This window comes from Sturnus vulgaris, chromosome 6 (genome assembly GCF_052056855.1).
Source record: "Sturnus vulgaris isolate bStuVul1 chromosome 6, bStuVul1.hap1, whole genome shotgun sequence".
Taxonomy (NCBI): domain Eukaryota; kingdom Metazoa; phylum Chordata; class Aves; order Passeriformes; family Sturnidae; genus Sturnus; species Sturnus vulgaris.
Window position 1 is genome coordinate 15850386 of NC_142248.1, and position 24258 is coordinate 15874643.

At 37.2% G+C, this 24258-nt stretch overlaps 1 protein-coding gene across 45 annotated transcripts in view; it reads right to left on the reverse strand.

Annotated features, from left to right (window-relative positions):
* Positions 1 to 24258, reverse strand: part of GPHN (gephyrin) — a 272981-nt gene that overhangs the window by 187327 nt on the left and 61396 nt on the right. For all 45 annotated transcript variants that reach the window (XM_014869451.2, XM_088167164.1, XM_088167166.1 and 42 more), the window contains exon 2: positions 1843 to 1921. In XM_014869451.2, the coding sequence (XP_014724937.1) occupies positions 1843 to 1921 (79 nt within the window). The remainder of the gene's footprint in view (positions 1 to 1842; positions 1922 to 24258) is intronic.

The following is a 24258-nucleotide window of genomic DNA, read 5'->3' on the forward strand; positions in this document are numbered from 1 at the left end:
ATCTGGCATTGTCATGCTTCATCCCAATGCTGTCCTTTGCATAACAAAGAATTCAGATCCCATGGGACCTTAGGAGTCACCAACAAAAGGCTGTGTTGAACAAAATTGCCTTAGATGGTTTCTTCATTTTGGAGATTCACTCACACTATTACACAGTTTGCAAGAACTCTTAATATGTGCTTAGTCATAAAACAGCAAGAATATCAATTTGGAAAGACAAATCCAAGTCTACACATTGCTATCATTTGGCAGGAAGAAGGACACTTTTCTTGCACTGTAATCTGTCATGTAGCAAAGTATCAGAAGCAGTCCTTGGAACCTAATATGTATAGAGACATTATTCAGTCTTTCAAAGTGACAAAAATGGCTACATTGCAGTCACTTATGCTTCTTATGCTATAAAAAATAGAAATCCATTTAATTTCTTTTGAACATTACAATAAATTACTATAATATTCTTCATGTGAGTTACAGTCAAGGAAGAAAATGAAAATATTCCATCACTTCTGGTAAAAAATACAGAAAATGATTATTCTACACAAAGGCAAGTCAACCTTCTGAAAGTAAACTCTAAAAGTGCAAGCCCAAAACTAAGTGTAGCATGTAAGTCTACCTGCACTGCAAAACCCACATACAATTCTAAAGCAAGCAAACAAAAAAGAATCAACAAAGCCAACCAATGAAAAATACTCAAAAACTACCACTCAACAGAAACATTTTGAAAATCAAGACCTTTAAAACAGCCTTAACTTCAACACTCAAACAGTATTTATTAAAAATTTATCTATTGCATTCACTTTGTACATATCAACCAACAACTATACTTGCCCCTTGTACCTCTATCATTTCAAATATATAAATCATCAATTACATACCCTATGTCAAAATTCCCCAAGAATGCATGTATATGTGCATATATGTCATTTACCTGTAGCAACATGACAAAATAAACTCTGCATCTACTTCATTACCATAAATCCCTGTAACTGAAATAACATGCCAAAATACACCTTATTTTCCACTACTTCTCAATCAATACTGAAAAATCTGCTCTTTCAGTATCAAGGACCATCACGTTAGAGCTCACTGTGGAATGCACTGTCATTCATGTTAAAAATATGTGAATTATTTTCCCCTTCTCTCATAACAAGCAGTAGACTCACACTCTAGCAAGAACATTTTCAGCCAGTACTAAAGTTAACAGATGAGAAAAAACCCCACGAACAAAAAAAACCCCCAAAAAACTGAAAAACAGAGAAGGTCTGATACAATTTCAAGTCTGGCTCAGAGTTCATGAGATTGAATTTTATTTTAGAGAAAGATACAATACCGAGGTAAAGAGCAGTAGTCTTGCAATGAAGCAAAATTTAGACCATGTGCACATATACTTAAATTGAAACAGGTACTAGAGGAAGAAACAAATATCAGCTGTATGAAATCAGATATAAAGAAAACAGATTCTAGATGTTAAAGTAACTAACAATAACACAATTATACAGTAATATTCTAATTTATATGCAATTCCTCCTTAAAAAAAGAGGGGCAACAATGTGCATACAAGTCCTCTATAAAAATACCAGCATGCACAATCTGTTACTTCTGATACTTTGCACCCTTTACTGTATGTGTTCTCTGGATGTTACTTCATGAACAGAATTACATTAAAAACAAGGTAATTTCAATAATACCTTTTTGTATTAAAGACTAACAACTTGGCAAGCATAAGCCACTATAGCATTATGTGTACTCCATCATACTACTTCTTTATATAATTACAAAACTACTCACAAGGATATCAGGAAGAAGCTTTTGTTTGCTTAGCAATAAGAGCCAGATACTCACAAAGAAGGGTCTTGGACCAGATCTTTAAGGTTTATCCCACTACGATCCTCCGCAAGGTTCCTGAAGCAACTGTCACTCACTAAAAAAAATAGAAATAAAATTAAAACAAAACAAAATAAAACAAAATAAAATAGGAAAAAAGAGGTGGAAATTTAAGAATGGAACACAGTCCTTTTGATTAACTAAAAATGCATTTCAGCGTTGGGTGGAATTTGAACATTCATATATAAAGCCTGATTTTCATTGAGGTTCCACCTAATCCAAAGATGAGTCAACTCAATGGGGAGTGAAAAACACCATATCACAACTTATGCAGAAATAAACTGCACAAAGTTCAGGTGGTGTCCTCACTGTTTGTCCACCTGGAGGCAGAGGAAGTCTCACACATGAACAGTGGATGCACAGGTATACACTTACCCATACACTTAGTCTTTAATCATGCACCGACCAATATACTTTACTTAATCAGAATCAGTGAGAGCTGCTATGTATTTAAGTTCATAGTTATTCATGGGTTAGCAAAAATGTTTAATATGAGCAATAACCAAAACAAGTAATTAAGAGCAAAAATTTATTCAAGCAACTTATAAATAACTTATAAAGTGCATGTAAAACAGCTAGTTACTGTAATAACTGAAATTACAGTAAATGTCACAGAAGTTTAAAAGACTATTAGTGTGCTTTCATTTTCTTCACTAATTAAAGACAAAAAAAAAACAACCAGAAAAGACCTAAACCTCAAATTACAAATTTGTTCTCTTGGCTAAGTCTCTCAGCACATGTACCCCAATCCTAAAAGCCATGTCATTTCTCTTAAATAACCACAGTCAATTTGAGAGGTGGAAAAAGAGTAGTGGAACAAATACTTTTAGAACAACACAGTATTAGCTTAAAGGAATTAGTTATTTCTGACTACAGCAGACTTTCTGAAGGACACAAAGGTTGTGATATGGAAAAAAACAGTGTAAGGATCAATTTCCCTTAGTGGGCAAGGAAATCTGTGACACAAAGTTTATGAAGAAATGCATTATTGCTCATTCAACACAGAATATAGCCTCACATTTGGTGAACAGGGATGTGTTTAAAATCATCTGCAAAAGCAAGTGTTCCTACTTCTTTCTCTCCAAATGCAAAATACTCTCCTTAATTTACATCTCTAAGTATTCATGTGCATCACCAGGATCAAGAAAATGCAAATCATTCCCAAAATATATTGTTTTCACAGATTACAACACATACAGTGACAGACCTACCTAACATACTACAAAACTGCAAAATGTTTCTACTAGTGCTTCTGATTGGCAATGCATTTCACAAGTGTGAAACCTGTTAAATGTGCTGGGAAGGGCAAGTATTGGAAGAAAGCATCCCAGAAGAAGAGGCTGGTGTAGCTGATGGAACAGGTACTAGCCCTGGCCCTCAGATAAAGCTGACAGTTTGGGACTGTAAGAGAGGAATTTGTCAAGTGTTGAAAACATTCACCTCAACACTGTAATGACCAGTTGATATCCCAAGCTTCTCTTACCCCGTCTCTGAACACAGTACCCCGCAATTGCTGGCTGCACACAGCCCCTGAAAGCCATCTGTCTTTCACAAGGGGCCTCTTGTCTCCGAGGTACTTGTCTCAGACCTTAATTTTAAACAACTACCTGTGCTAACTAAGCCCAGACTCTCAGCTTGTTCCTCCCATGACAATTTAATCATTGTCTCTGTAACAAACTGAAAGTCACCTGTACTGAGTTCACAAGCACTTCCCCCATTGCCAGGGAAGCTCTGACTGAGCCCTTGAGCCTTCGGGAATTTTTCATTTTCACTGAACCCAAGACCCCTGAGTGCATCTCTTAACTCTTCAGTTAGAGGAGTGATTCCAACATCAGCAGACTCACAAACGACTACATACTAGATTTTATGGGAGAAAAAATTTCCACCTACATTGCTATTTGATAGTTTATATTTGCTTCTTGTGAAGTTTGGCAACAAAACAGCAAACAGAACATTTTACCTGCAGCCTTGTCATAAATCCTACACTACCAATGTTTCAACATATCTCCTATGCTAACACAATACATCATGAATAAAAATTATGCTCGACATCGTTTTTTCACTATTGACAAATCAAATCTTTTTAAAGCATTAAATATTTAATCTAAACATGGTGCATGTCTCTAGTGTCTCCTCCAATCTCCTCATGGAAAGCAATCACAGTGATAATTGAGGAAACTAGTGTCATTATCTCAGAAGTTTTTTAAAGGGGAAATGAAAAATGACAACATAAAATTATCTTATCAGTAAAACTGGCCATTATTCATTTGTAACTCATTATGTTTAAAACACAAAATGTGTTTCAAATAAATATTTAAAATGAACGCCTAGATTTGCCAGAGACAGTCTTTGTTTTACTTGTCTCAACATAAATCTAGTATTATAACACTCTCTTTTTGAATGAATTTTAAAGTTGCAAACTTCCCTCCACTTGCAGACCTCGGCAATAAAACCATTTGCTAAAAAGACTAACTCAACATCAAATATGCATAAACTTTGAAAAATGTATAAACCTGGTCTCCCTGGTTTTCTTCTTGGATTGTAGGAGAATGAGAACAATGTAAAGCTGCAAACTGGTAAGCAAGTCTCTTCTTAGGATACTGTTGTGGCCGGATTTGGAAAACATAGATGCTTCAGATAAATGTAAAAAATTCCAAACCTGGTTTTAACAATCAAGAATTCCAATAGTTTATTTAATACTAACATTTTACTATAACCGCCAATAAAATGACCAGTATGAATAGCAACAGGAGAGTTTCCAGTGAATGGAAATAATTCATTTGAATAGGCTAGAATAAGCATTTGATCTGCATACCAGCACAGCCATGCCCCTTCACACCCTTGCAAACTCTCACCATAAATAAATAAAACAAATGTTCAGCAATAAATGCAAGGTGGAAGCAATCAAGCAGTGCAGGTACTCTATTTCTCACAGCTTAGAAAACTTTGAATCAATACAGCACATACTTAAAAAATAACATATACCCTAATTGAAATTCAAGCTATTAATTTTAAACAGGAGAGTGAAACTGTGAGGGTATGGCATAAATATCAGGGCGATCAATGGTGCTTTAAGGTTTGAGGGAAGAAAACTACAACATCAAATTGGACTACAGGCACAGTTGGGCCATGCCTAACTTCTCTGTGAAGCACAACCAAGGGATACTTTTGCACAGGACATCTATATGAACACAGTCCCCATACAGGGTTTTATTGTCTTGCTCCAAAATTAAATTTTTATTTCTTAACCCTCCAAAACTTTATAAAAGCTAGTATTTTAAGCATTGTTGAGTGGATCTGGAGAGATACAGAACTGTTAGCTGCTCCTCTCTACAAACACAGCCTCTGGTCTGCAGTGCACCCCCCACAGGTCCTTCCTTAGAGACACGGCAAATGACAGCAAAAATAGTGCCCTAAAGTACATTTGCTCTGTGGAGATTTGCACATACAGTGACAGTCTGTAAGGTGCCAGAAACGTTCTTAATACACAAAATATTGGCACGAATATCACAGGCACCAACTGAACAAAACACAGTCTGAGAAACATCGCAGTAAGGCAAAATCCCTAAACGTGCATTGAACAGTTTGACTTCCAAGTGAGCTGCTACACGTATCAAAGCAAACAGGATTTAGCAACAGCTCCAATTTCCCCAACAATCATCCCACTTCCAGCTCCTGCTTTCTATTACTGATGTTCTGTTTCTGACCCTTGTCTAGTCTTGTGCCTAGGAAGTAACAGAGGTGGGAAGCTCATAAGGGAATATAGTTCTCACCTGTCAATTACACAGCATACAAAATTCCTGATGGAAAGGTTAAAATCAGCATTCACACTCTAATGTGCAAACATCCAATTTGCAACAGTTGTGAAGCCTTCCCCCTTGGCATTTGTGAACTTCTAAATGTTTCCATGTGATTTTTTTTCCTTTGCTTTCTTTAGCAGAGTCTTAAATGAAACCACACTGAAGAGAAATAGATTATTAACTTGTCGATTTCCAAAGGGAGAAGTTCTTTAGCTATGAAGGCAAACTAATATTTTCTTCAAGTAGAGGCAGGTCATAATCTGTTGAGAAATGCATTCTAGTTTTAATTCTAGTTTTTAAATGTCCTACAATCTGAAAACCGTGTAGCTCTTTAAAAATGTCACTTAATTTCTTACATCACAGAGAGTACTCCAAGTAAATAAGGGCCTTCTTTAGACCAAATCACTTCCAAATCTACAACTGATAACAGTGATTTTCATATTTATATGATTTAGAAAAAATGCAATAACTTCCCTCAAAAAATGAACAAATACCTACACTTTGGTAAAAAAAATTAACAATTAAGTTTACCTCCCCCATATCTAAATAAGCGATTCCAGAAAATTACTATTACCTGCCAGATTTTTCTCTTAGTTCCCAGAATTCAGAACAGCTTTTAGATTAGTGACTACCTGTTGATAAAAATAATCTTGACCACAAAAATGCTACACTCATGAAGGCAGTCACTGATGCACTACTAGTTTGAAAATACATGGACTACTACAACCTTGAACAGTATGCACTGAAGCATAAGATATCAGTTTCTTACATTTTTGTCTTTTAGTGATAGCATCTCCAAAGTTTAGGTCTTTTTCTTAGGACCTCTTCATCGACCCATAGTACTTTTGACAAGACTTTACCTTACCCCTCTTTTAACAGGCTCATTTATCTATTTAGGTTTTATAACAGATTCATCCAGCAGTAAATAAATACAAAAAATATTTAGTACACTTGGGATGCTCTGAAAAGTACTGGTCTAGCACAGTGTTGTATTCCAACCTGGTTTTGCTTGCAACAAGCATTACTCAGAAGTCTCATTCCAGATTCAGGTGGTTCTGTTCCATGTACTGCATTCAAACATTGCAGGATTCAAGTATCTTGCTTTTATGGGCCCAGCCTTACACACAAGGCAGTAAGCACCTTCTTTACCTATCATACATATTGTTGACTTCAAGAAATAACAAATTCTGCTAGGGAAGCTTAGGGTCTTAGGGTTTAGGATATAGGAAGGTAACAATTTTTTTTCAGACCTCAAAATATCTCTTTAAAAGCCTGTTCTCCTGCAAACAGAATTCCCATTCTATATAGCATACTTTACAGAAGGCAAAGGAAGGAGAAAGCACCAGAAGATTCTCTTAATATTAAAATGATTTTAAGGCATTTTATGGGTTTCATGGACAGTAACACCAGAGATAAATAATGCTGCCTTTCTTTCTCTGCTACTGTCACATTTTTCAAGTGAGTGCATGTCAACCAGAAAACATACATAAAACAGATGGCACATTGCAGAAATTTTGTAGCACCTTCTCCAGATCTATCAAAGAAGACAGCAAATTAATTTTCAGAGCAGCACTTATACCATTTGCATATCTGCACACAAATCTCTGACGTATTTGCAGAATAAAAAGAACTACGAGTCTCCATGCAAACTGCAAATGCTTGTAATTGCCAAGAAAATATGTTGTCTGTGAGTAGCAGAAATAAGGCAGGCTGATTTCCTAAGAATTTGTGATCTAAATGCCATTTGCTATCACCATATAAATCCAGAATGGTATCCTCACAGATTGACAAAGATGTACTATTATAAAAAAGGAGCTAAGGCACTGGAACCACAGGAGGGAAAGGTTCAGGTGACCTACTGAAAAACAGGATGATCATAAACCAGAAATACAAGTTAGACATATGAATCTGTGATTTTTCTTTTTCTAGAAAACAGAGAAGCAGTAATATCACTTGTAAGTCAGATGTAAAGGAGAGCTGTTGTAATGATAAAGAAAAGTAAGATTTCGGGGAAGTGAAAATACCTTTCTTGATTAGCTTAGCAAAAAAAAAAAAAAAAGGCATTAGATAGTAGCTGCTGGTGTGTTTATGGAAATACAACAGCAAAACAAATATTCGAGGGGAAATAGTATTGCAGAAGAAATATAACTGTAAGGAAATAATAAAAAACAGAGCATAAATTTTTTAAGAGTTAGAGAGGTGAGCCCTCACAAATAATTCTTCTATAAGAACAGTGAGGACAAAGAAAGCATACAGACTCGTTTTCCACAGATTTAAGGATAGATTAAGTGACACAGAAATTGTTCTTGAAGACCTGAAGCATTCTGCACCACAGTAGCTAATGCCGTAAAATCTATGTTAGAGTTCCTCTGAAGGCTATGAACTTCTAAACCTCCCCAGGGTTTCTCCTGTTTTCTATCAGCAATTAAATGAGACATTTTTTTCTGTGTATCCATTAGTCTAGTGGGTTATGCCTCTCTCAAATGATTTATCATTTAAATTTTACAATATTTGTGTGGCCTTAGGCTACAAATTCTGCACTGGGTTTTAATCTAGTATTTAATGAGCTTGAGTTTCAACTCCATCCCACTGTCAGTGTGATCACTGCAGTGATCAGGTGAACTTCAGAAGAAAAACATCAAACCATTGAAGACATTCAACTCTTTGGAGATGCAGCATTAGCAATACCTCAAATCGTTTGTACCTGATAAAAAAAAAATGTTCCTTGAAGCTAGGCATACTAAGCACTTGATGGATTTTTTCTTTGGGCTCTTGTTATTGGAGATGAATTAGTTTGTGCTTCGTGTGTTTTTTTTCTTTCCCCCCCAACATGTATTTCCAGTAAGAAGTCTATGTTGTTCCTCCTTTCACTATAAAACCATAAAAAATTCCAGGATGGGAAGGAAAACTATAGAAGGCAAGCATATCCAAGAGTTGGGAAGAGAAGAGTTAAAACAATAACAACAACAACAACTAAAAGCTAAGTACCTTTGAAGAATAATATCTCATTTTAGACTTCTCTGAAATTTTTAGTTCTATCACAGGTAGAACAGCTGTACTTAGAGCAGATGTCGAGAATCTTTCCTGTAAAGGGCAGTCTTTACAAGGAGATATTGATTTTCAGCTTTTCTGATTTCTTTAGAGGATGTCTGAGTTTTTTCAATACCTCGAAAAAGATAAAATTCTTGTCTCTGAACTGAGTTTTGTTGTATGTTATTTAGTTCAGGAAAATAATGCATTTAGTTTCTTAGTTAACAACACTTGAAACAATTTACAGCATCTTATATAGGCCCATTTTAATATCTTAAAAAAATCCTTGGTTGAGAGTACACTGATCAAGTATGCAGTTAACCTCAGCTAGAAGCACTTTTAAATATGACAAAGTATGCTGATGCAAGATGCTAACACATTTCACATATCTGCCAGCTTGATTAAGAGCCACAAGAATCACAGGAAAAACTATATTCCATGTACCTAATGATATATTCTATCTATAAACACTGCATTTATGTGAACCACTCCAGTATGGGGGACCTGTGACCACAAGCGTGCATCATTCAATAATGACAAGATTCAAGAAATTTCACATTGTGGCTTGGAACAACACCCCTCTTTGAACTGCTGCACAACTAAATGCCTACAGACCTGCTGATAGGCAGATAATCCTCCAGGTTTAACCCACAGACCCCAGGGCCTCAGTATCCTGTCTTCCTTCTGCTCGTCTCATACAGCCCCAGACACCAGAAATCAGGTAACTCTTCATCCTTAAGGAAACTGAGGTATTTTCTGCATTGCTCAACATAGCCTGTCCAACGCTGCTAAAAGAAGCCACCTCAAAAACACATAGTAAAAAAGGACAAGAAAAAATAGAAGGTACTTTGTCTTTCTTGAGACAAATATTGTGTGCTGTCCATGTCACAGCACAGCTGGCAGTGTGCACTCCCAGCCCAGAGAGCCAAGGGTGTCCTGGGCTGCATCCAAAGCAGCGTGGGCAGCAGGGCCAGGGAGGGGATTCTGCCCCTCTGCTCTGCTCTGTCAGACCCCACCTGCAGGGCTGCACCAGCTCTGGGGTGCCAGCACAGCAAGGACAGCGACCTGCTGGAGACTCTCCAGGGGAAAACTGGAGTTGGTTAGAGGGATGGAACACCTACCCTGGGAAGACAGGCTAAGACAGGTAGGTGTTCAGCCTGGGTGAGAGAAGGTTCTAAGAGGGAAACCTTACAGCACCTTCTAGTACCTAAAAAGGGCTACAAGAGAGTGGGAGAGGGAATTTTTACAAATATGTAGTGATAGACCAAGGAGTGATGACTTTGAACTGAGAGTAGGTTTTAGATTGGATAAGACATTCTTTACTGTGAGAGTGGTGAGACACTGGAACAGGTTGCCCAGGAAAGTTGTGGATGCTCCATCCCTGGAAGTGTTCAAGGCCAGGTTGGATGAGGCTCTGAGCAGCCTGGTCTAGGGGAAGGTGTCCATGGCAAGGAGGTTGAAATGAGATGATCTTTAAGGTCCCTTCCAAATCAAACCACTCTGTGATTCCATGATTTCCCTAGGCATTGTATTCACAGCTTGAGCAGACACTTTCCCTGAATCCAGACGTGCACTACAGGACTTCCAAGGAAGATCAGGATTTCCAGGAAGGCACATTGGAAACATATAGACAAGATATGGAGCTAGAGGAGATCCAAGATCAGAACACAAAGCCACCTGTCTTACTGAGGATTTTGTGTTCATCTTTGGAGTTCAAGTAAAAGCAACTAAAGGTCATCAACCATACCAGAGCAGGGGAGTGAGGCAAGCCAAGATCCACAGAAATTAGGAGAAAGCAGAACACTAAATGTATCAGTGAGCTAATAGAACTGCAGAAATCCCAATGACAGTCAAGTGCAACTCCAGACTGAGTGGTGTTAAATCATATACAGCTCTAAGACTTGAAAGCCTGAAGGTGTAATCATAGCAAAATAATGCAGTTAGCACATAAACCAGAACATAAACATGTATTGTAGACAAGCAATTCCACTGCAGGCAAGGACTTGAAGAAAAAGACATTGTCTCTTTTATTTTTTAGACAAAATTAGCACCTGGGCCTAGTCTGTATCTGTCCCCTTCAATTTGCTTGCTGAAGGAATCACCTGGGACAGAAGAGTCTTCTGTAAGCAATTACACAATAACCATTTCTTTAGCACAACTGTATATACAAAGCTCTGAACTGAGGCCCTAAAAACACCATACTGAGGTATAAAAGGCATAATTTTGTACTGTTAGCAGAGATGATTAAAAGATTGACATTAAAATTCAGTTGTAGGTATTTACTTACTGACTATAAGGATGTCCATTCATGCAAAGCGATCTTTAAACTATTAGCTTTCACAAGAAGAAGATTAAATATTTAAGCAAATCAGCATAATTTAATAATGTAAAATGAGAATGAGTAAAAAAAATTTTATAAAACTACTAATATATTTAGTATAAATAAATACTGTTTAGATGACAATGTAACTGTTTTACTCTGTTTTTTCCTAAATCTCATTATGATGTAAATTATATCCATATGTTTAGAATTTTCAATTCATTAAATGTGAATTCTTGTTAATTTATGGGAAAATTCTTCATGAAAGTGGAAAAAACCAGTACTATAAAAAGTGCTTGCATTAATCCTTAAAAATAGGACAGTTCCTCTTCGTCCAAAACATAAGTACTTCTTAAGATATATTTTTTGTACTAGTACTCTTAAGCCTCCTTAAAACTAGCAGCAATACAAAACAGTTTCAAAATAGAAACACTTTAAGGAGCGATTTTCAACTATACCTAGGAAAAAAAAAAGCAACAAACATCCAAGAGCAGAAGTGGCCAAGAAAAACAAAGTGCATTACAATAAATCCTACTGTCTGTTTAAAAAGCTCCATATTTTTTTGTTTTTACAATCAGCTTTCCATAATCAGAAGTAAAATAATACCTCAGGTTGTGGAGGGAAACAGCCCTGCAGTTATTACTGAGCATGCACAACATAGCAAGCAGCAGAGCCTGTTCTCTTCACCAGCTTCAGCCCAACACTGCTTCTGGTAGGTCTTACACAGCATTTGATTGGCAAAAGAGCTCTGTTTGAATTGAAGAGCCTGGTTAAATCCAGACCATAAGGCAGAGACACCACATAAGCACCATCAGTCCCAGGTTGGATACGGCAGGACTAGCACTAAGGCACATATATGAAAACATGATCAGCATTCACTGACTGTATGCACTCCAGTGCCACTGTATAAGCCTGCCAGGAAATGCCAAGACAGATACACCTATGCTAACTTCACATGGGGCCAACTCAGCCATGACAGGGTTTATTAGCTCAGATTTGCAGTGGCATAAAGGCATCTAAAGAACCTTCAAGCTCCTGGAAGAAATACAGTTACATTCACACAAAGCTGAACTAGTCATGCTGTTTCAGATTTTCGCTGGCTTCCTAGGGCTTCGTAATTATCAAAAGCAGTGGGAAACTGTTCCTACAAAATCATCTGGAAATATACCATAGGTCTTTCCAGAACATTGAGCTGCCATCCACACAAAACTGCTGATATCAAATCCTACACAGGGAAGTGCAGATTGTAAAAATCAGGATTTTCAATATTGTCTACATTTCATTCACCGCTGTCTCTAGTGGCAGCAGTGGTGAAGATCTCAGTGGGACAAGTTCCACTCAGGTGTCATGGGAGGAGAAGATATCTCACCAGAAGGCCTGTAGTCCATGAAACAACTCTAAAAGAAACAGAGATTTATCCCCTACCCTCAATCGCTAAAGTCCTTCCTGTTCTTTGAGTGAAACGTTTTTCCAATGCTTTGTTTAACATTATGCTTATAAACTGTGCCTATTTTAACAGTTCTGGAGTTGACCACTTTTCAAGCAACTGGCTCAATGAACTGACATCATCAATCCTTCATCTCCATTTGTTTCCACATGTCTGTTCCTAATGCTTATGAATAAACTTTAAAATGGGAACCAAAGCCTCTTGTCATTTCTTCCAGCTGGGAGGATCCTGAAAAAGCTGCAAATAGTTGGAACTGAGCCAATTATCTCAGTGAGCTGTGAAAACCTGAAAATCAGTTTAAATGCTAAGTGTTTTCATCACTCACTCATTCAACTAATTATTACAATTAGAATCTCAAATTATTCCACAGTACTACAAGTCATGCTTCATGTACCACTTGAAACATATGCTCCACCAAACCTGAAATACAGAAAATAAAAATAGAGAGACTAAAAGTAAGCTAACAAATTATACCAGGAGTATGTTTTACATTTGTGTACCTTTCTTTATGCTCACTTACAGAGTAGCAACATTCAAGACTAACAAGTCTTGATTGCTGGTCCTTGATTTCAGGTCCTGATTACATGGTGAAGTTTGCCGTTGATTCCCTTTCTGGAATCTTGCTATGCTTTTACAATCAGATACTTTAAACAACAATTCTATGTGGCAAATCATGGATTGCATACAAAGTATTTTTTTCATTTAGATTTTGCTTACTTTAATAGCAGGTGTAAGGCAGTAATAGAAGTGCCTTCCAGCCCTATGCAACCCTCATCTGACATGAGCCCAGAGAAGTGCAGTTTACCATTTCCTCCTGTGAATGGTCCTCCAATGTTTAAGCACGTTTGCCCCTATCATTCTGCTTTCAGTGGACTCTTTTTTTGAGCGACTGCATTTTAGCCATGCTCAAGATTTCATTCCTTAGTTACAATGAAATTAGAATTACTGATGCATTAGATAGCCTACATAATTTCTCGTGTTTGTCTTTGCTACCTAAACATAACTTTTGACATTATCTTGCTGCTGATTTACTTTACTTTGTCTTTCAGGGACTCACAGTCACTTCTATTCCTAAACACCTTTACAACACACAATATTGGCATTTTATTGCTGTCCCTGTTCATTTGATGTGAATATAAACATCATCTTTTTCTTCTCTTGAACAGGGAAAAAATTGTACATTCTGGAAATAATCTTGTCACACTGATATTTGACTCCTTATTCTTAACTTTTAGTTCCCTCTCTTTGCTGATTCCAAATCTTTAACTATATTTAACTCTAAGCCTACAGCAAGCAACAAAATGGGATAAATCTTGAAAGCCTATACAGCCTGTCATATCTCATATGTTTGCTTATCCAGGCAATGAATCAAATCAATCAATCAGCTGTCAGGACCATACCAAGCCATGCTGGCATTTGTAGAAGAATGACACCCCATATGAACACTCCATGCAAATTTCTTGCAGCTCAGAACAAACCCAGCAGTTGCCACATTTGTAACACGGCAACGTGGAGCAGCCTGCCAAGGGCTCTCCCTCACTGCCCTATGCAGCCAGCCAAGGCGGCAGTCCTGCAAAGGAGCGGAGCAGAGCGGCAGAAGAGCACAGTCCCGAGGAGCGGCATTGCCCGGCAATGACGGAGCCTGACTCGCAGCCCGGGTGCCTCTGCTGCGGGCACTGCAGCGCTTGGCACTGCACGCTCCGAGCCAGCCCCGGGCTGCGGGTACGGCGCCTTGCTGGAGTTAGCAAGCCAGGGGGTTCTCCCAAGCTTTCAGAGAGAGATTAGAATGTAGGGATTCAATTAAAGTTTCTGGATGGAATGAGTAAGTGAGTAGAAGAAATGAGTAAGTGAGTAAGTGGAGTAAGTAAGTAAACGAAGTAAGTTTTAAGTGCTTTTAGTAAGTAAAAGGTCTTAGATACTTGAAAAATAGTACATGTTTTAGTAAAGGCTAAAAAACATGCAGTGTTTCTGAGGAGGCTCTAAGAACCTAGCTTTAGACATAATAGTTAGAGTTAAGAATATTACTTACATTTTTCAGTTAAAACAAGATAGACTATGTACATAGTTTATACGTAGCCTGGCGTGCTAAAAAACTAAAATTCTAGTAAGTTAAAAAGTAGCAGTCTAAATTTGTGCCTTAGCTAGTTAAAAAGTTTCTATTAAAAAACATGCATTAAAAAAGGTAGTACTCTATGCTATGCACATTTTGCCATTGCTTTGCTTTGTTTTTACCTTTAAAACTAATGTGCTTCTGCAATTAACAACTTTATAATAACTATTAGCTGCTTGGCTTGTTAAAAAAAGCAAATAACCAAACAGTGTGAGTGCCAAGAACATCTGGAGGTTCCAAAAACCTCACAGGTGCATGGGGCCATGGCCATATGGGGCCATGGCTATATGGGTGCCTGTCTCAGTTAGGAAGGCTGAACAGGTTATGATCCATAGTCCAGCCTCATTTCTTGCCACTCTTACAGCCCTATCAAGAATAATGTTCTTGTGGGTGTTCTGAAACTCCAAGTTGTAAATGTATACTGGTTTTCCTTATTTGCTCTGAGTTCTTCTTGCTTGATCAACAATGAGGGGAAGGATGATAGAATGATAGGATTATTATTTTTTACTGTCCTATCAGTAATTCTCATGGTTCACAAATGGCCAACCAAAATAGATACAAATGGTATATGCCAGTGAAAAGTTTCCTTTTATTTTCCATCATTATATAATTATTTTTGTCCATACTGAAACTTTTGAGCTATTACATTTTAGACCAGCCGTTTGAAGATCATAAAAATAGAAATGGACATCAGGGTAATTTAACTGAGAAAGAAGAAAACACTTCTCTACCAATTTTTTTTTCTTTTTTTTCAGTGTATTCTGAGATCTGCAACATTATTAAATTCTCCCTTAATGGGCTGTTGAGTGAATGGGAGACCCAATGGATTGCAAAATTTCGTCATTTATCCTGCAATTCTCCTTAAAATCAGTAGTCACTAAAAAAAATAATTAAAAAGGTCTTAAAATTTATAGGTATCCATGACATCCATGTTTGCCATGCAGTTTTCATGAATTCCACTAATGACTTCTCTGTATTTACACAAGTAAAATAAGAAATCATAGCAGATATTGAAAATGTTCCAAAGTAACTGAAAAAAAAATCTAAATGTCTTAGTCAAAACTATCAACATAATCACTATCAAACAACCAAAGCCCACATTTGCAACTTCACCAGCTCATTGAGAAAGATCCATTTGCTCCTCCAAAGAACTGTTCCATCAATATGGAGAAGGTACGTACCTAAACTTGTAAAAATGTCAACATTTATAACTTTCAGCAGTGAATAAGGCTTTCAGCATTTCTATGACAGAAAAAAAATCAGACAGCCAAACATACATACTAAACATGTTTTAAAAATTAGAGCCATGAAAGATAGTATGATAGAAAGCATGGGAGATCAATGACTGGAGAGAGGAAAGGCAAATTAGTGCCATTACAAAGACAGGGCTCTTATCTATTCTAGTCCCTCACAAGGCCAGCAGCAGTCAATCATGCAGCATGAACATCACCTTCAATCATACAAACATGGGATCAGGCTGGAATTACTCTGTGACTTCGTGCTACCATTTTTCAGCTTGCTAGTGTATTTACAATTTAGTATTTGACTAATTCCAAACGAAGCAATACTCAGAACAATGCAAAACAATTACAAAAATAGAAAACATCGAAAAACAAGAATTATTTCTAATGTTTGAGAACCCAAATGTGTTGGTGCAATGATGAACATAAAGTTGCTGCTCAACTACTTAACATATTCAGCAATGCATTAAAAAACTCAGTATCAAAATGAGTATCATTCAAAGGGAAGTTAAAATGTATTATTGATAATGAAGAAAGTTCTAAATTAAGACACAAGCAGTGCTATTTTAGGAAGTGAACAGATGGCTACAGAAGAGCAGACCTAAAATGAAGAACAATGTAGAGAGTCACAACAGGGGGGACAGAACAAGCTATAACTGGAAAACTTGCTTTACTTATCTTATTGCACACTTTTTGACAAGCTGAAGATACTACAAATCTACAACAGAGAAGACATGAATTACATTTTTTGGTATTTTAATGACTTGCAGAGCAGTGTTGGCTATTTTGTTCCTCCTATCTGTACATACAAATATTCGTATGCAACCATTTAAAAAAAAATTCTCATTACTTTGCAAAGCTTCATATACTTTTTGATGTCAGAAGTATCAGGGAAACTAAAAACTGGGTCCAAAGTGTGGCTTATTTGCTTGAAAACATTTCTATACAAATATATATATTACAAACTTCCAAAGAATTTGCTAAAGCCAAACAGTGCATACAACTTTTTAAATGGAATACTAAATTTTTACCCCACTGTCAAATCCGCAATTATAGTCCTCTAAAATTTTTAAAAGCTATGAATATCAATTAAACGTGCAAAATTCCCTGTATGTCAAATCTTATCTTATATTTCCAAGAAAAAAAGGCAGCATTTCCTCTTCCTCCCAAACACCAGATGCATCCATGCCTTAGAGTACAGCATATCTCAATGGATTGAATTTAAAATCCCAGTAATTAAAATTTACTTTTCCCAAGGAAAGGCAACAATCGTTGTTATTTTGTTAGTTATTAGTGTAACCTTAGAATAACTTCTTTCTTCATGTTTGTCAAATGGAAGCATGAAGTATTTTAATTAGAATGATGAAAATTCTTACCAAAACCAGGTCTTGGCTTCAGACACAATTTGGCTGCCTTATTTCTCTAGCCTTTTCCAGTCCTTCTAGATGGAAATATGACTCTCTAACATATCAACCACTCATCCCAACTTTGTGTCACCTGCAAACCTGCTGCCAACATCCAGATTATTAATGATGTTAAACAGGGCTGGAGCTAGTATTGACCCCTGGGCTACACCACTAGGTCACTGGTCTCCAAGTGGACTTTGGGCCACTGATCACTACACTCTGCACCCAGCAAGTTCCATGTACTAAGGACAGTAGTTTCTGTGTTTCCACCTCAACTTTGGGTGAAGATTATACAAATCTTCACATACCATCCAAAAGGTCTTATTTTTTCCTCCCCTTTTTTAAAAAAAAGGGAACAGAAACAAGCAAGACAAGATGGCTGTTGCCTAAAGAGGTGTAAGAAATTTGTTCAAATTAATGTTCCTAGGTGACTAAATGGAAACCTTCTGCTTCTGGAACACAAGTCCAAAATCAGTAATCCTAATCCATGATCAGTATATAACAAAACTAACCTGAAATCTGTAAAAAAAAAAAATTAAAAAAAATAAAAATCAAAGCTCTGTGTGGCACAGAATGTGGTTGTGAAGCCAACTTAACTTTCTGAAAGATGCCATCTGAAACCATTGACAATCTACAGTGTGTTCCATACCCATTGAGAAGAAGAGCTTTTCCTTATGATTCTGAAACAGTTGAATTATTTTAAAAGTTCACATGTAATGACACTATAGCAGTGCAGAAAGGGTTGAACTAGCTCACTGCTGATAATTATATATCTAAAAAAAAAATAAATTAACGACATTATATGACCACCTATACAAACATACTTCAGCCACACTTTGAACTGGACAGACCTCCTCCAAAAGCCAGCCAGACCACTCCAGTGGTGAAGCTAAGCCTGAGCTGAACTGACAGATCTGCCAAGGTCTGTTCTACAACTGAGCTACCTCGTCAACACTGACACCAGCTGCCCAGGCTGAAGGATGGGCAAAGCAACTCAGGTGTGTCTACAAATAAAAATCTAAATATATCCAGCACGAATATTCAGTATTAGAGTGACAGTAATCAGATACCTGTTTTGTAGTTCTGAAGTAACAAAGTGCTAGATTTTTCCCATCCAGCTATTTTCTTATGCAACAAGGCATTTCTCTTTGTGTAGTAGAAACAATCAATACATTTATCCCAGCTTTGTGATTTCAGTGGCACATCCATGCTTGGAAAGAACCACCTCTACTTATCCTATGCATTTTCAGAGGTTTAAGGGTTTCATGTCTACCAGCCTGTTTTCTTTGTTTTGATTTTAAGTACAGAACTGTTAAGAAAAAACCCAACAGATTTACTTCCTCAGCATAGTTTCAGAATTACCACGGTCTTGACACTTTCTTGACACTTATGGGTAGCTGAACAGCCGATACTGCACAGGACAAGCAGTTAAAAAGCTCTTCTAGCAGGCACTGGGGGGCACTTCTGTGGCAGACAGCTGTGCACAGCATCCCAGCTGATGCCCCTAAGCAGCAGGCAGCGGCTGCCAGAGGAAGCTTTCGCTGGAGACACACCATTCTGAGACCAAACCCAACAAAATTCTGCCATTAAGCAGAGCTAAAAGAAAATGTTAAGTCGAGGAGACAGCTTCTGGCTTTTCCCATTTATTTTTGGAGGGCTCCTCAGCCTCTAGGGCCAAAGGCAAGGTGATTGCAGCATGCTGTGAAGCAAGACACCCTGGGATGCATGAGATCATTAAAACATTCATTCAGACAGGAGAAAAGATGAGTGACTACAAATTCTAAGCTGAAAACCCCTCTCTTTGCATAACATCTTGATTACTGTAACACCTAGTCACTTTCAAAAGTCAATTCAGTAACATGCTTTGGATTCTTCCCATTTTAATCCACGTTTTCTTTTCCCCCCTCCCCGACATTACGCAGTTTTAAGGATTTCTTAAGATTACTTTGTTCCTTGTATTAACCTTACATTCCAAAAAAGAAAAAAAGAAAAATACCTTCCAACAGAAACACAGAATGCAGATGTTCCTATCTGCAGCTCTCATCTGAGATTCTGCTTCACAGCCTTGGATAAGCACCTGAGAAAAGCCTGTGTGTGCAAATAGTTTTAATCCTTGCTGTACACACTCCACTGTGGCTAAGGAACAGTTATCAACCATACACATAATCTCTAAACTTCAGGTGAGGAGCTAGGTATGCTGAGCTCATTTGGTCTGAATCTTCTCTTGTTAAAGAGACTTTTTTGGGAAGACTTCTACAGAGAATAGACTGAAAAGAATGAGTGACCCACACAGCCTTCACTGCATTATTAAAATGCTTTAAAGCAAACTTTCTTTAGGGCTTATGTCCAACTTTTCCAGGCATTATTAATGCAATATTATTATTTAGCTGAAAGGCAATGAATTCCACAAAAGGCACACTGGTTGCCACAACTCAGCAGTTTGCCTAACAGTATGCTATGCTAAACAACATTAACATGAGATAATAAAATAGAAATCACTAATAAGAAATTTAAATATTTCCAACCTTGAACGCTTAGTGAGTTCTGTATGTAGAATTCAATCAATAGCATCTCTGTTCCAAATGCAGGCTCCCAAAAGTTTTTGCTGCTGACAGCTTTTATATCATCATCTTTAATTCACTGTTTTAGCCTGCTGCTGGTTTTCTCTAATCTGTTCCCTACCACAATGAATTAGCTGTTTTCTAAAAATGTGAGGTAAAGGAAGATGAAAAAAACTGGAAACACTGAAACTGCTGCAGCACCAAAACTGTTGCATAACAGAAAAAAACACCAGCGTAGTGCCTTGGATTTGATACTTAGGCTTCATAAATGCCTTTAATAAATAATTTTGCAGGGATTGAAATATTGCTTCTGGACTGTTTGAAGAGCAGTCAGTAGTAGTCACAGTGGGACTTTAAATTCACCATAACTTTCAGAACTGCAAGTTCTCAAAAACAGCTTAGAAAATATAAGATGGAATACAATTGCTGCTTGTGTGGACCAATGTATGTGCAATGAGAGCAGCACAACCTTCCTTAAGCTACATGCTTACAGACAGGATCAGAATTACAATAAAATAAATTGAGTGAGCCACATCATACAGTCAGTGACCTGGTAGTCTTTGTTTTTGACTGAGTTGTGAAAGCTGAGGAGTTTTGTTTAAATCTATATAATGTTAGAAATTATGCATACACCTGGCAGACAGGCTCGAAGCCTTTTGCATCTGTTCATAGCTGTATCTGAGTAGCAGCAAGGGAAAACTACCACTGATGGGCCAACAGAGGCTTTTTCATCCTCTTACCAACAAATGTCTAATCCACTGCAAAATTAAAATCTCAAACTGCATTAGGACTGGCTAGCTGCACCAAGATTTTCACTTGGAAAGCTAACACCAGATCTTTTTTCTGTAATTGCCCTCAGAAGAGAACATCCTCCTGCCATGGCAAGGGAAGCAGTGTATTGGGAGCCCTGTGGAAGACACTGTGCTTGAGGATTTAGGGATCCTGAAGTGGCAGTGCACACTCTATTGGGGCTCACACTTACAAGCCCATATGTTGGCATGAGCAGCACTGCAGGGAACCTGCTGGCAGGCTCCAGGTGGCACTGGTGGATGACACGGCAGAGATGCCATGCCAGGCTCTTAGAGACACGACTGCTTATTACACAAAATAAAAGGCACTGTGATAGGGAAGAGGAATCTATCCACACACAGCATCTGCACAGCATGCTGTGGGAAAACCCATCTGGGGTCCATCTGAGCCTGCATGATCAAGACGTTCCAAATCTCTGAAGGGACACAAGATTTAATTGCTGTGTTTCTCTTTTTATTCTTCCTTATTAATGTGGCAATTGTATCATGCTGTTCATTGGCCATTCATTGTTCATTCTTAGTGAAAGCCAAATACAACTCTACAACATCTCCCTCCCACCCATAGTGCAGACTTAATACAAAAAGTGAACAAAAAGAAAAACAGCTGAGCTACACGGCCCCCATATCATTTGTTTCATTTCCATTACCTTCCTTTCCCACTCTGCATTTACTTTATAATTTCTGGGCTATCAAATTTATATACAGCTATGAATGCAACTCTAGATATCCTATATAAATACAACCTTTATATATGCTATACAGTTTAATAGATGTATATACAATTTAATAGATCATTGGCTGGATCTTCTTGTATCATGGAAAAAAATTCTAATGATTAATATAATGAAATCGGAAGCAGCACTTTGTTTAGTTCAATACCTTATTATTATACTTTCTCTAAAACCATAAAAAAACCCAATAAAATTATGTTTTGCTAAAAGAGTCTTACTATGATAGAACTGTTGATTAGATCCAAGCCCAAAATCATCACCCAACAATTGAAAAAGTATACATTCTACCAAGACATCTAGACTGTGAACAACAAATGGGTAAATCCAAGACAGTATTGTAAGACTTCAGCCAAAATTCTGACACTTTTACTCTTCTTTTAAAGTCACATGTTGCAAACAACTACTTTCAATACCAAATGTAAACAAAATTTTGAGAGTAATCTGAAAAATATGTTAAACCCTGAAATCAAAGTGTTTATTCAATCCTATGCAACTAATTGGAGATAACTGGCGATTACAAACAATTTTAATTTTCTTAATAATGCTCATCAGAAGATCCAAAACACCTACCACTAATGGCAAAAAATCTAAAATAGTCGTGGAATGGAGACATTAGCACTTTATTTAATTATTACAAAAAAAGTGGAACACACCACAAAAGACAAATAAATTTCAGAAGGACAATGACTGTAAAGGTAAAGGACACAGATTAAGATGGATTTCAGGATTTGCAAGCCTTTCAAAAATTAAGCTGTTAACACCAATGCTGTGAATTCAAACCTGACAGAAATGGTATCTGCAACCATAACGATGTTATGTTGTTATAACCTGTACCATGAAAAACACTGAAACACAATTTCTAGTAAAATAATGAATAGTTACATATCTTATAAACTGGTAAAGATGTAAAAAAAATAAAAAGAAGGCAGTAAGCAAGTTCCTTTAAAAAAAAACCATAAGAAGAGATGAAGACAGAGGAGAGGCAGGAAAAAAGTAGTACAAAGTGGGTAAATCAAACACTAGAGACTGTTTTTGCAGAGAAAACTCTCCCTTCTAAAGCTCCTCATCTTAAAACAAGAGCAGAGCTGGTTTTCTCACTTGTATATGAATGACAACATTTATAATCTTAATTTACATGAATTATCTTACCAAAACCAATGGTAACTGGTCTCTTCTCTCTTAAGATGACTCACAAAACCTGGATTATACATTATATTTATGGTTACTCAAGGACTAAGCATTCACACAGGCACACATTCACCAGTGCTCTAGAAATTAGCATGTTGTACCTCTGTAGTATGTTTCTCATCTCATTTTACAGTCTTTCTTTCTTTCTTAGAACTTGGCAGGAAAAAAGGGGTAGATCTTTCCAGTCTCCCGTTTGGTTGCCATCAGTGGACACATCCACAGTCACACCACTGCATGACCACTGAGCCTGTTCCCACCCATGCAGCAGGTATTGTCCTCAAATAAAAATCCTGAATGACACAACAACTTTAGAGCATACAGGCAGAGCCTGAAATAAAAGTTTACAATATTTTTCTTCAAGCATGACTAAAGTAACACATGGTTGGTTCAGAAGCAGAAGTTAACTTGATTTAAGTGTAAATGTAAAACAGAATAATGGATAAATCATACGGAAAAATGAATTCTGAGTGCATTGATAGTCATCTGGTAAAACTTGAATGTAGTAGAAAGTAAGTTACTGGTATGCAGTAATGCTAGATTAAACTACAATAAATGCTGCAGGTAAAGTCAATCCTGCCCATTTGTTTTGAAAAAGAAGAAAAAGCCTCTTGTCCCCCACTTACTGTCAATTGCTGCTTCTTTCTTGCCAAAGAGAGATCATAAAGAGGGCAAAGGAATGAATGCATGTGGACCCACTCCCCAGATAACCAGTCCAAATGCTGACTGTGTCACTACAGCTGCCTGCTGCAGCCTGTGTCCCCAGGTGAGCCAGGATGGTTTGCATCAGCTCCAGCACAAGAGCCCAGCAGGCACCTGCCACACTCACACAGCCAGTGAGACACCCCATGGCAATGAATTATCCACACCTGCCACTCTCCAGCCTCCTTTGTTTGTTTGGTAATTACAAACATTTACATCTTCTTACACTTTGAGCCCTTGGGGCTTTGTAAGTTCAGTTTTTTCTCCATAATACTAACTAGAAATAGTCCAACTTTATAGATCCCCCTGTACACAACTCCAGGCTTAGGTAGTTAGAAAAGAACATGCCAGTATTTTAACAGTTTATTGCACTGAGTATAATACCCGATGTCCAGCATTTGGGAGAGTATCACAGCTATTAAAAAACCAAAAACTAAATTAATCCAGTATTTAATAAACTTGTTATGCTAATTTAATTTAAAATTATACAGTATCTGTCTTACTATTTTTAATCTTTCCATATAAGCCTCAATATTTAACCAATCAGGAAAGCAACTTATTAGACCCAAATATTGGCCCACATTGCATCATGTCCAAAATCCAGTGAAATCAATGTCTCTACAATGCATAGAATGCAAAGAAAGTGTATGTGCAATCGTTTTAGCTGCACTGTAGTTTTCAGCATTTCATAATGAAAATGTTTCCCTTTATAGCCTTCAGTCTTTATATTCACATGCTTATAGCAAAGTCTACCTCAATTTCATCTTTGAAAAAGAACGATACGAAACTTAAATTAACCACAATCTTTTGACTAGTGTTACTCATCTCCTAAAAAATAAGACTAGCAGATAAGCAATTAAGAGGTAAGCTTTTTAATAATAACAATTATTAAGGTTAACAGATAGCAAAGGTTAAAAACAAGCAGTCTACAAATCAAACTAAGAAAAACATGGTTACTGCTCAAAGAAAATGAATTCTTTATTCCAGCTTTATTGTAAATACAGTTTAGGAAGCATATGTTTCTAATACACC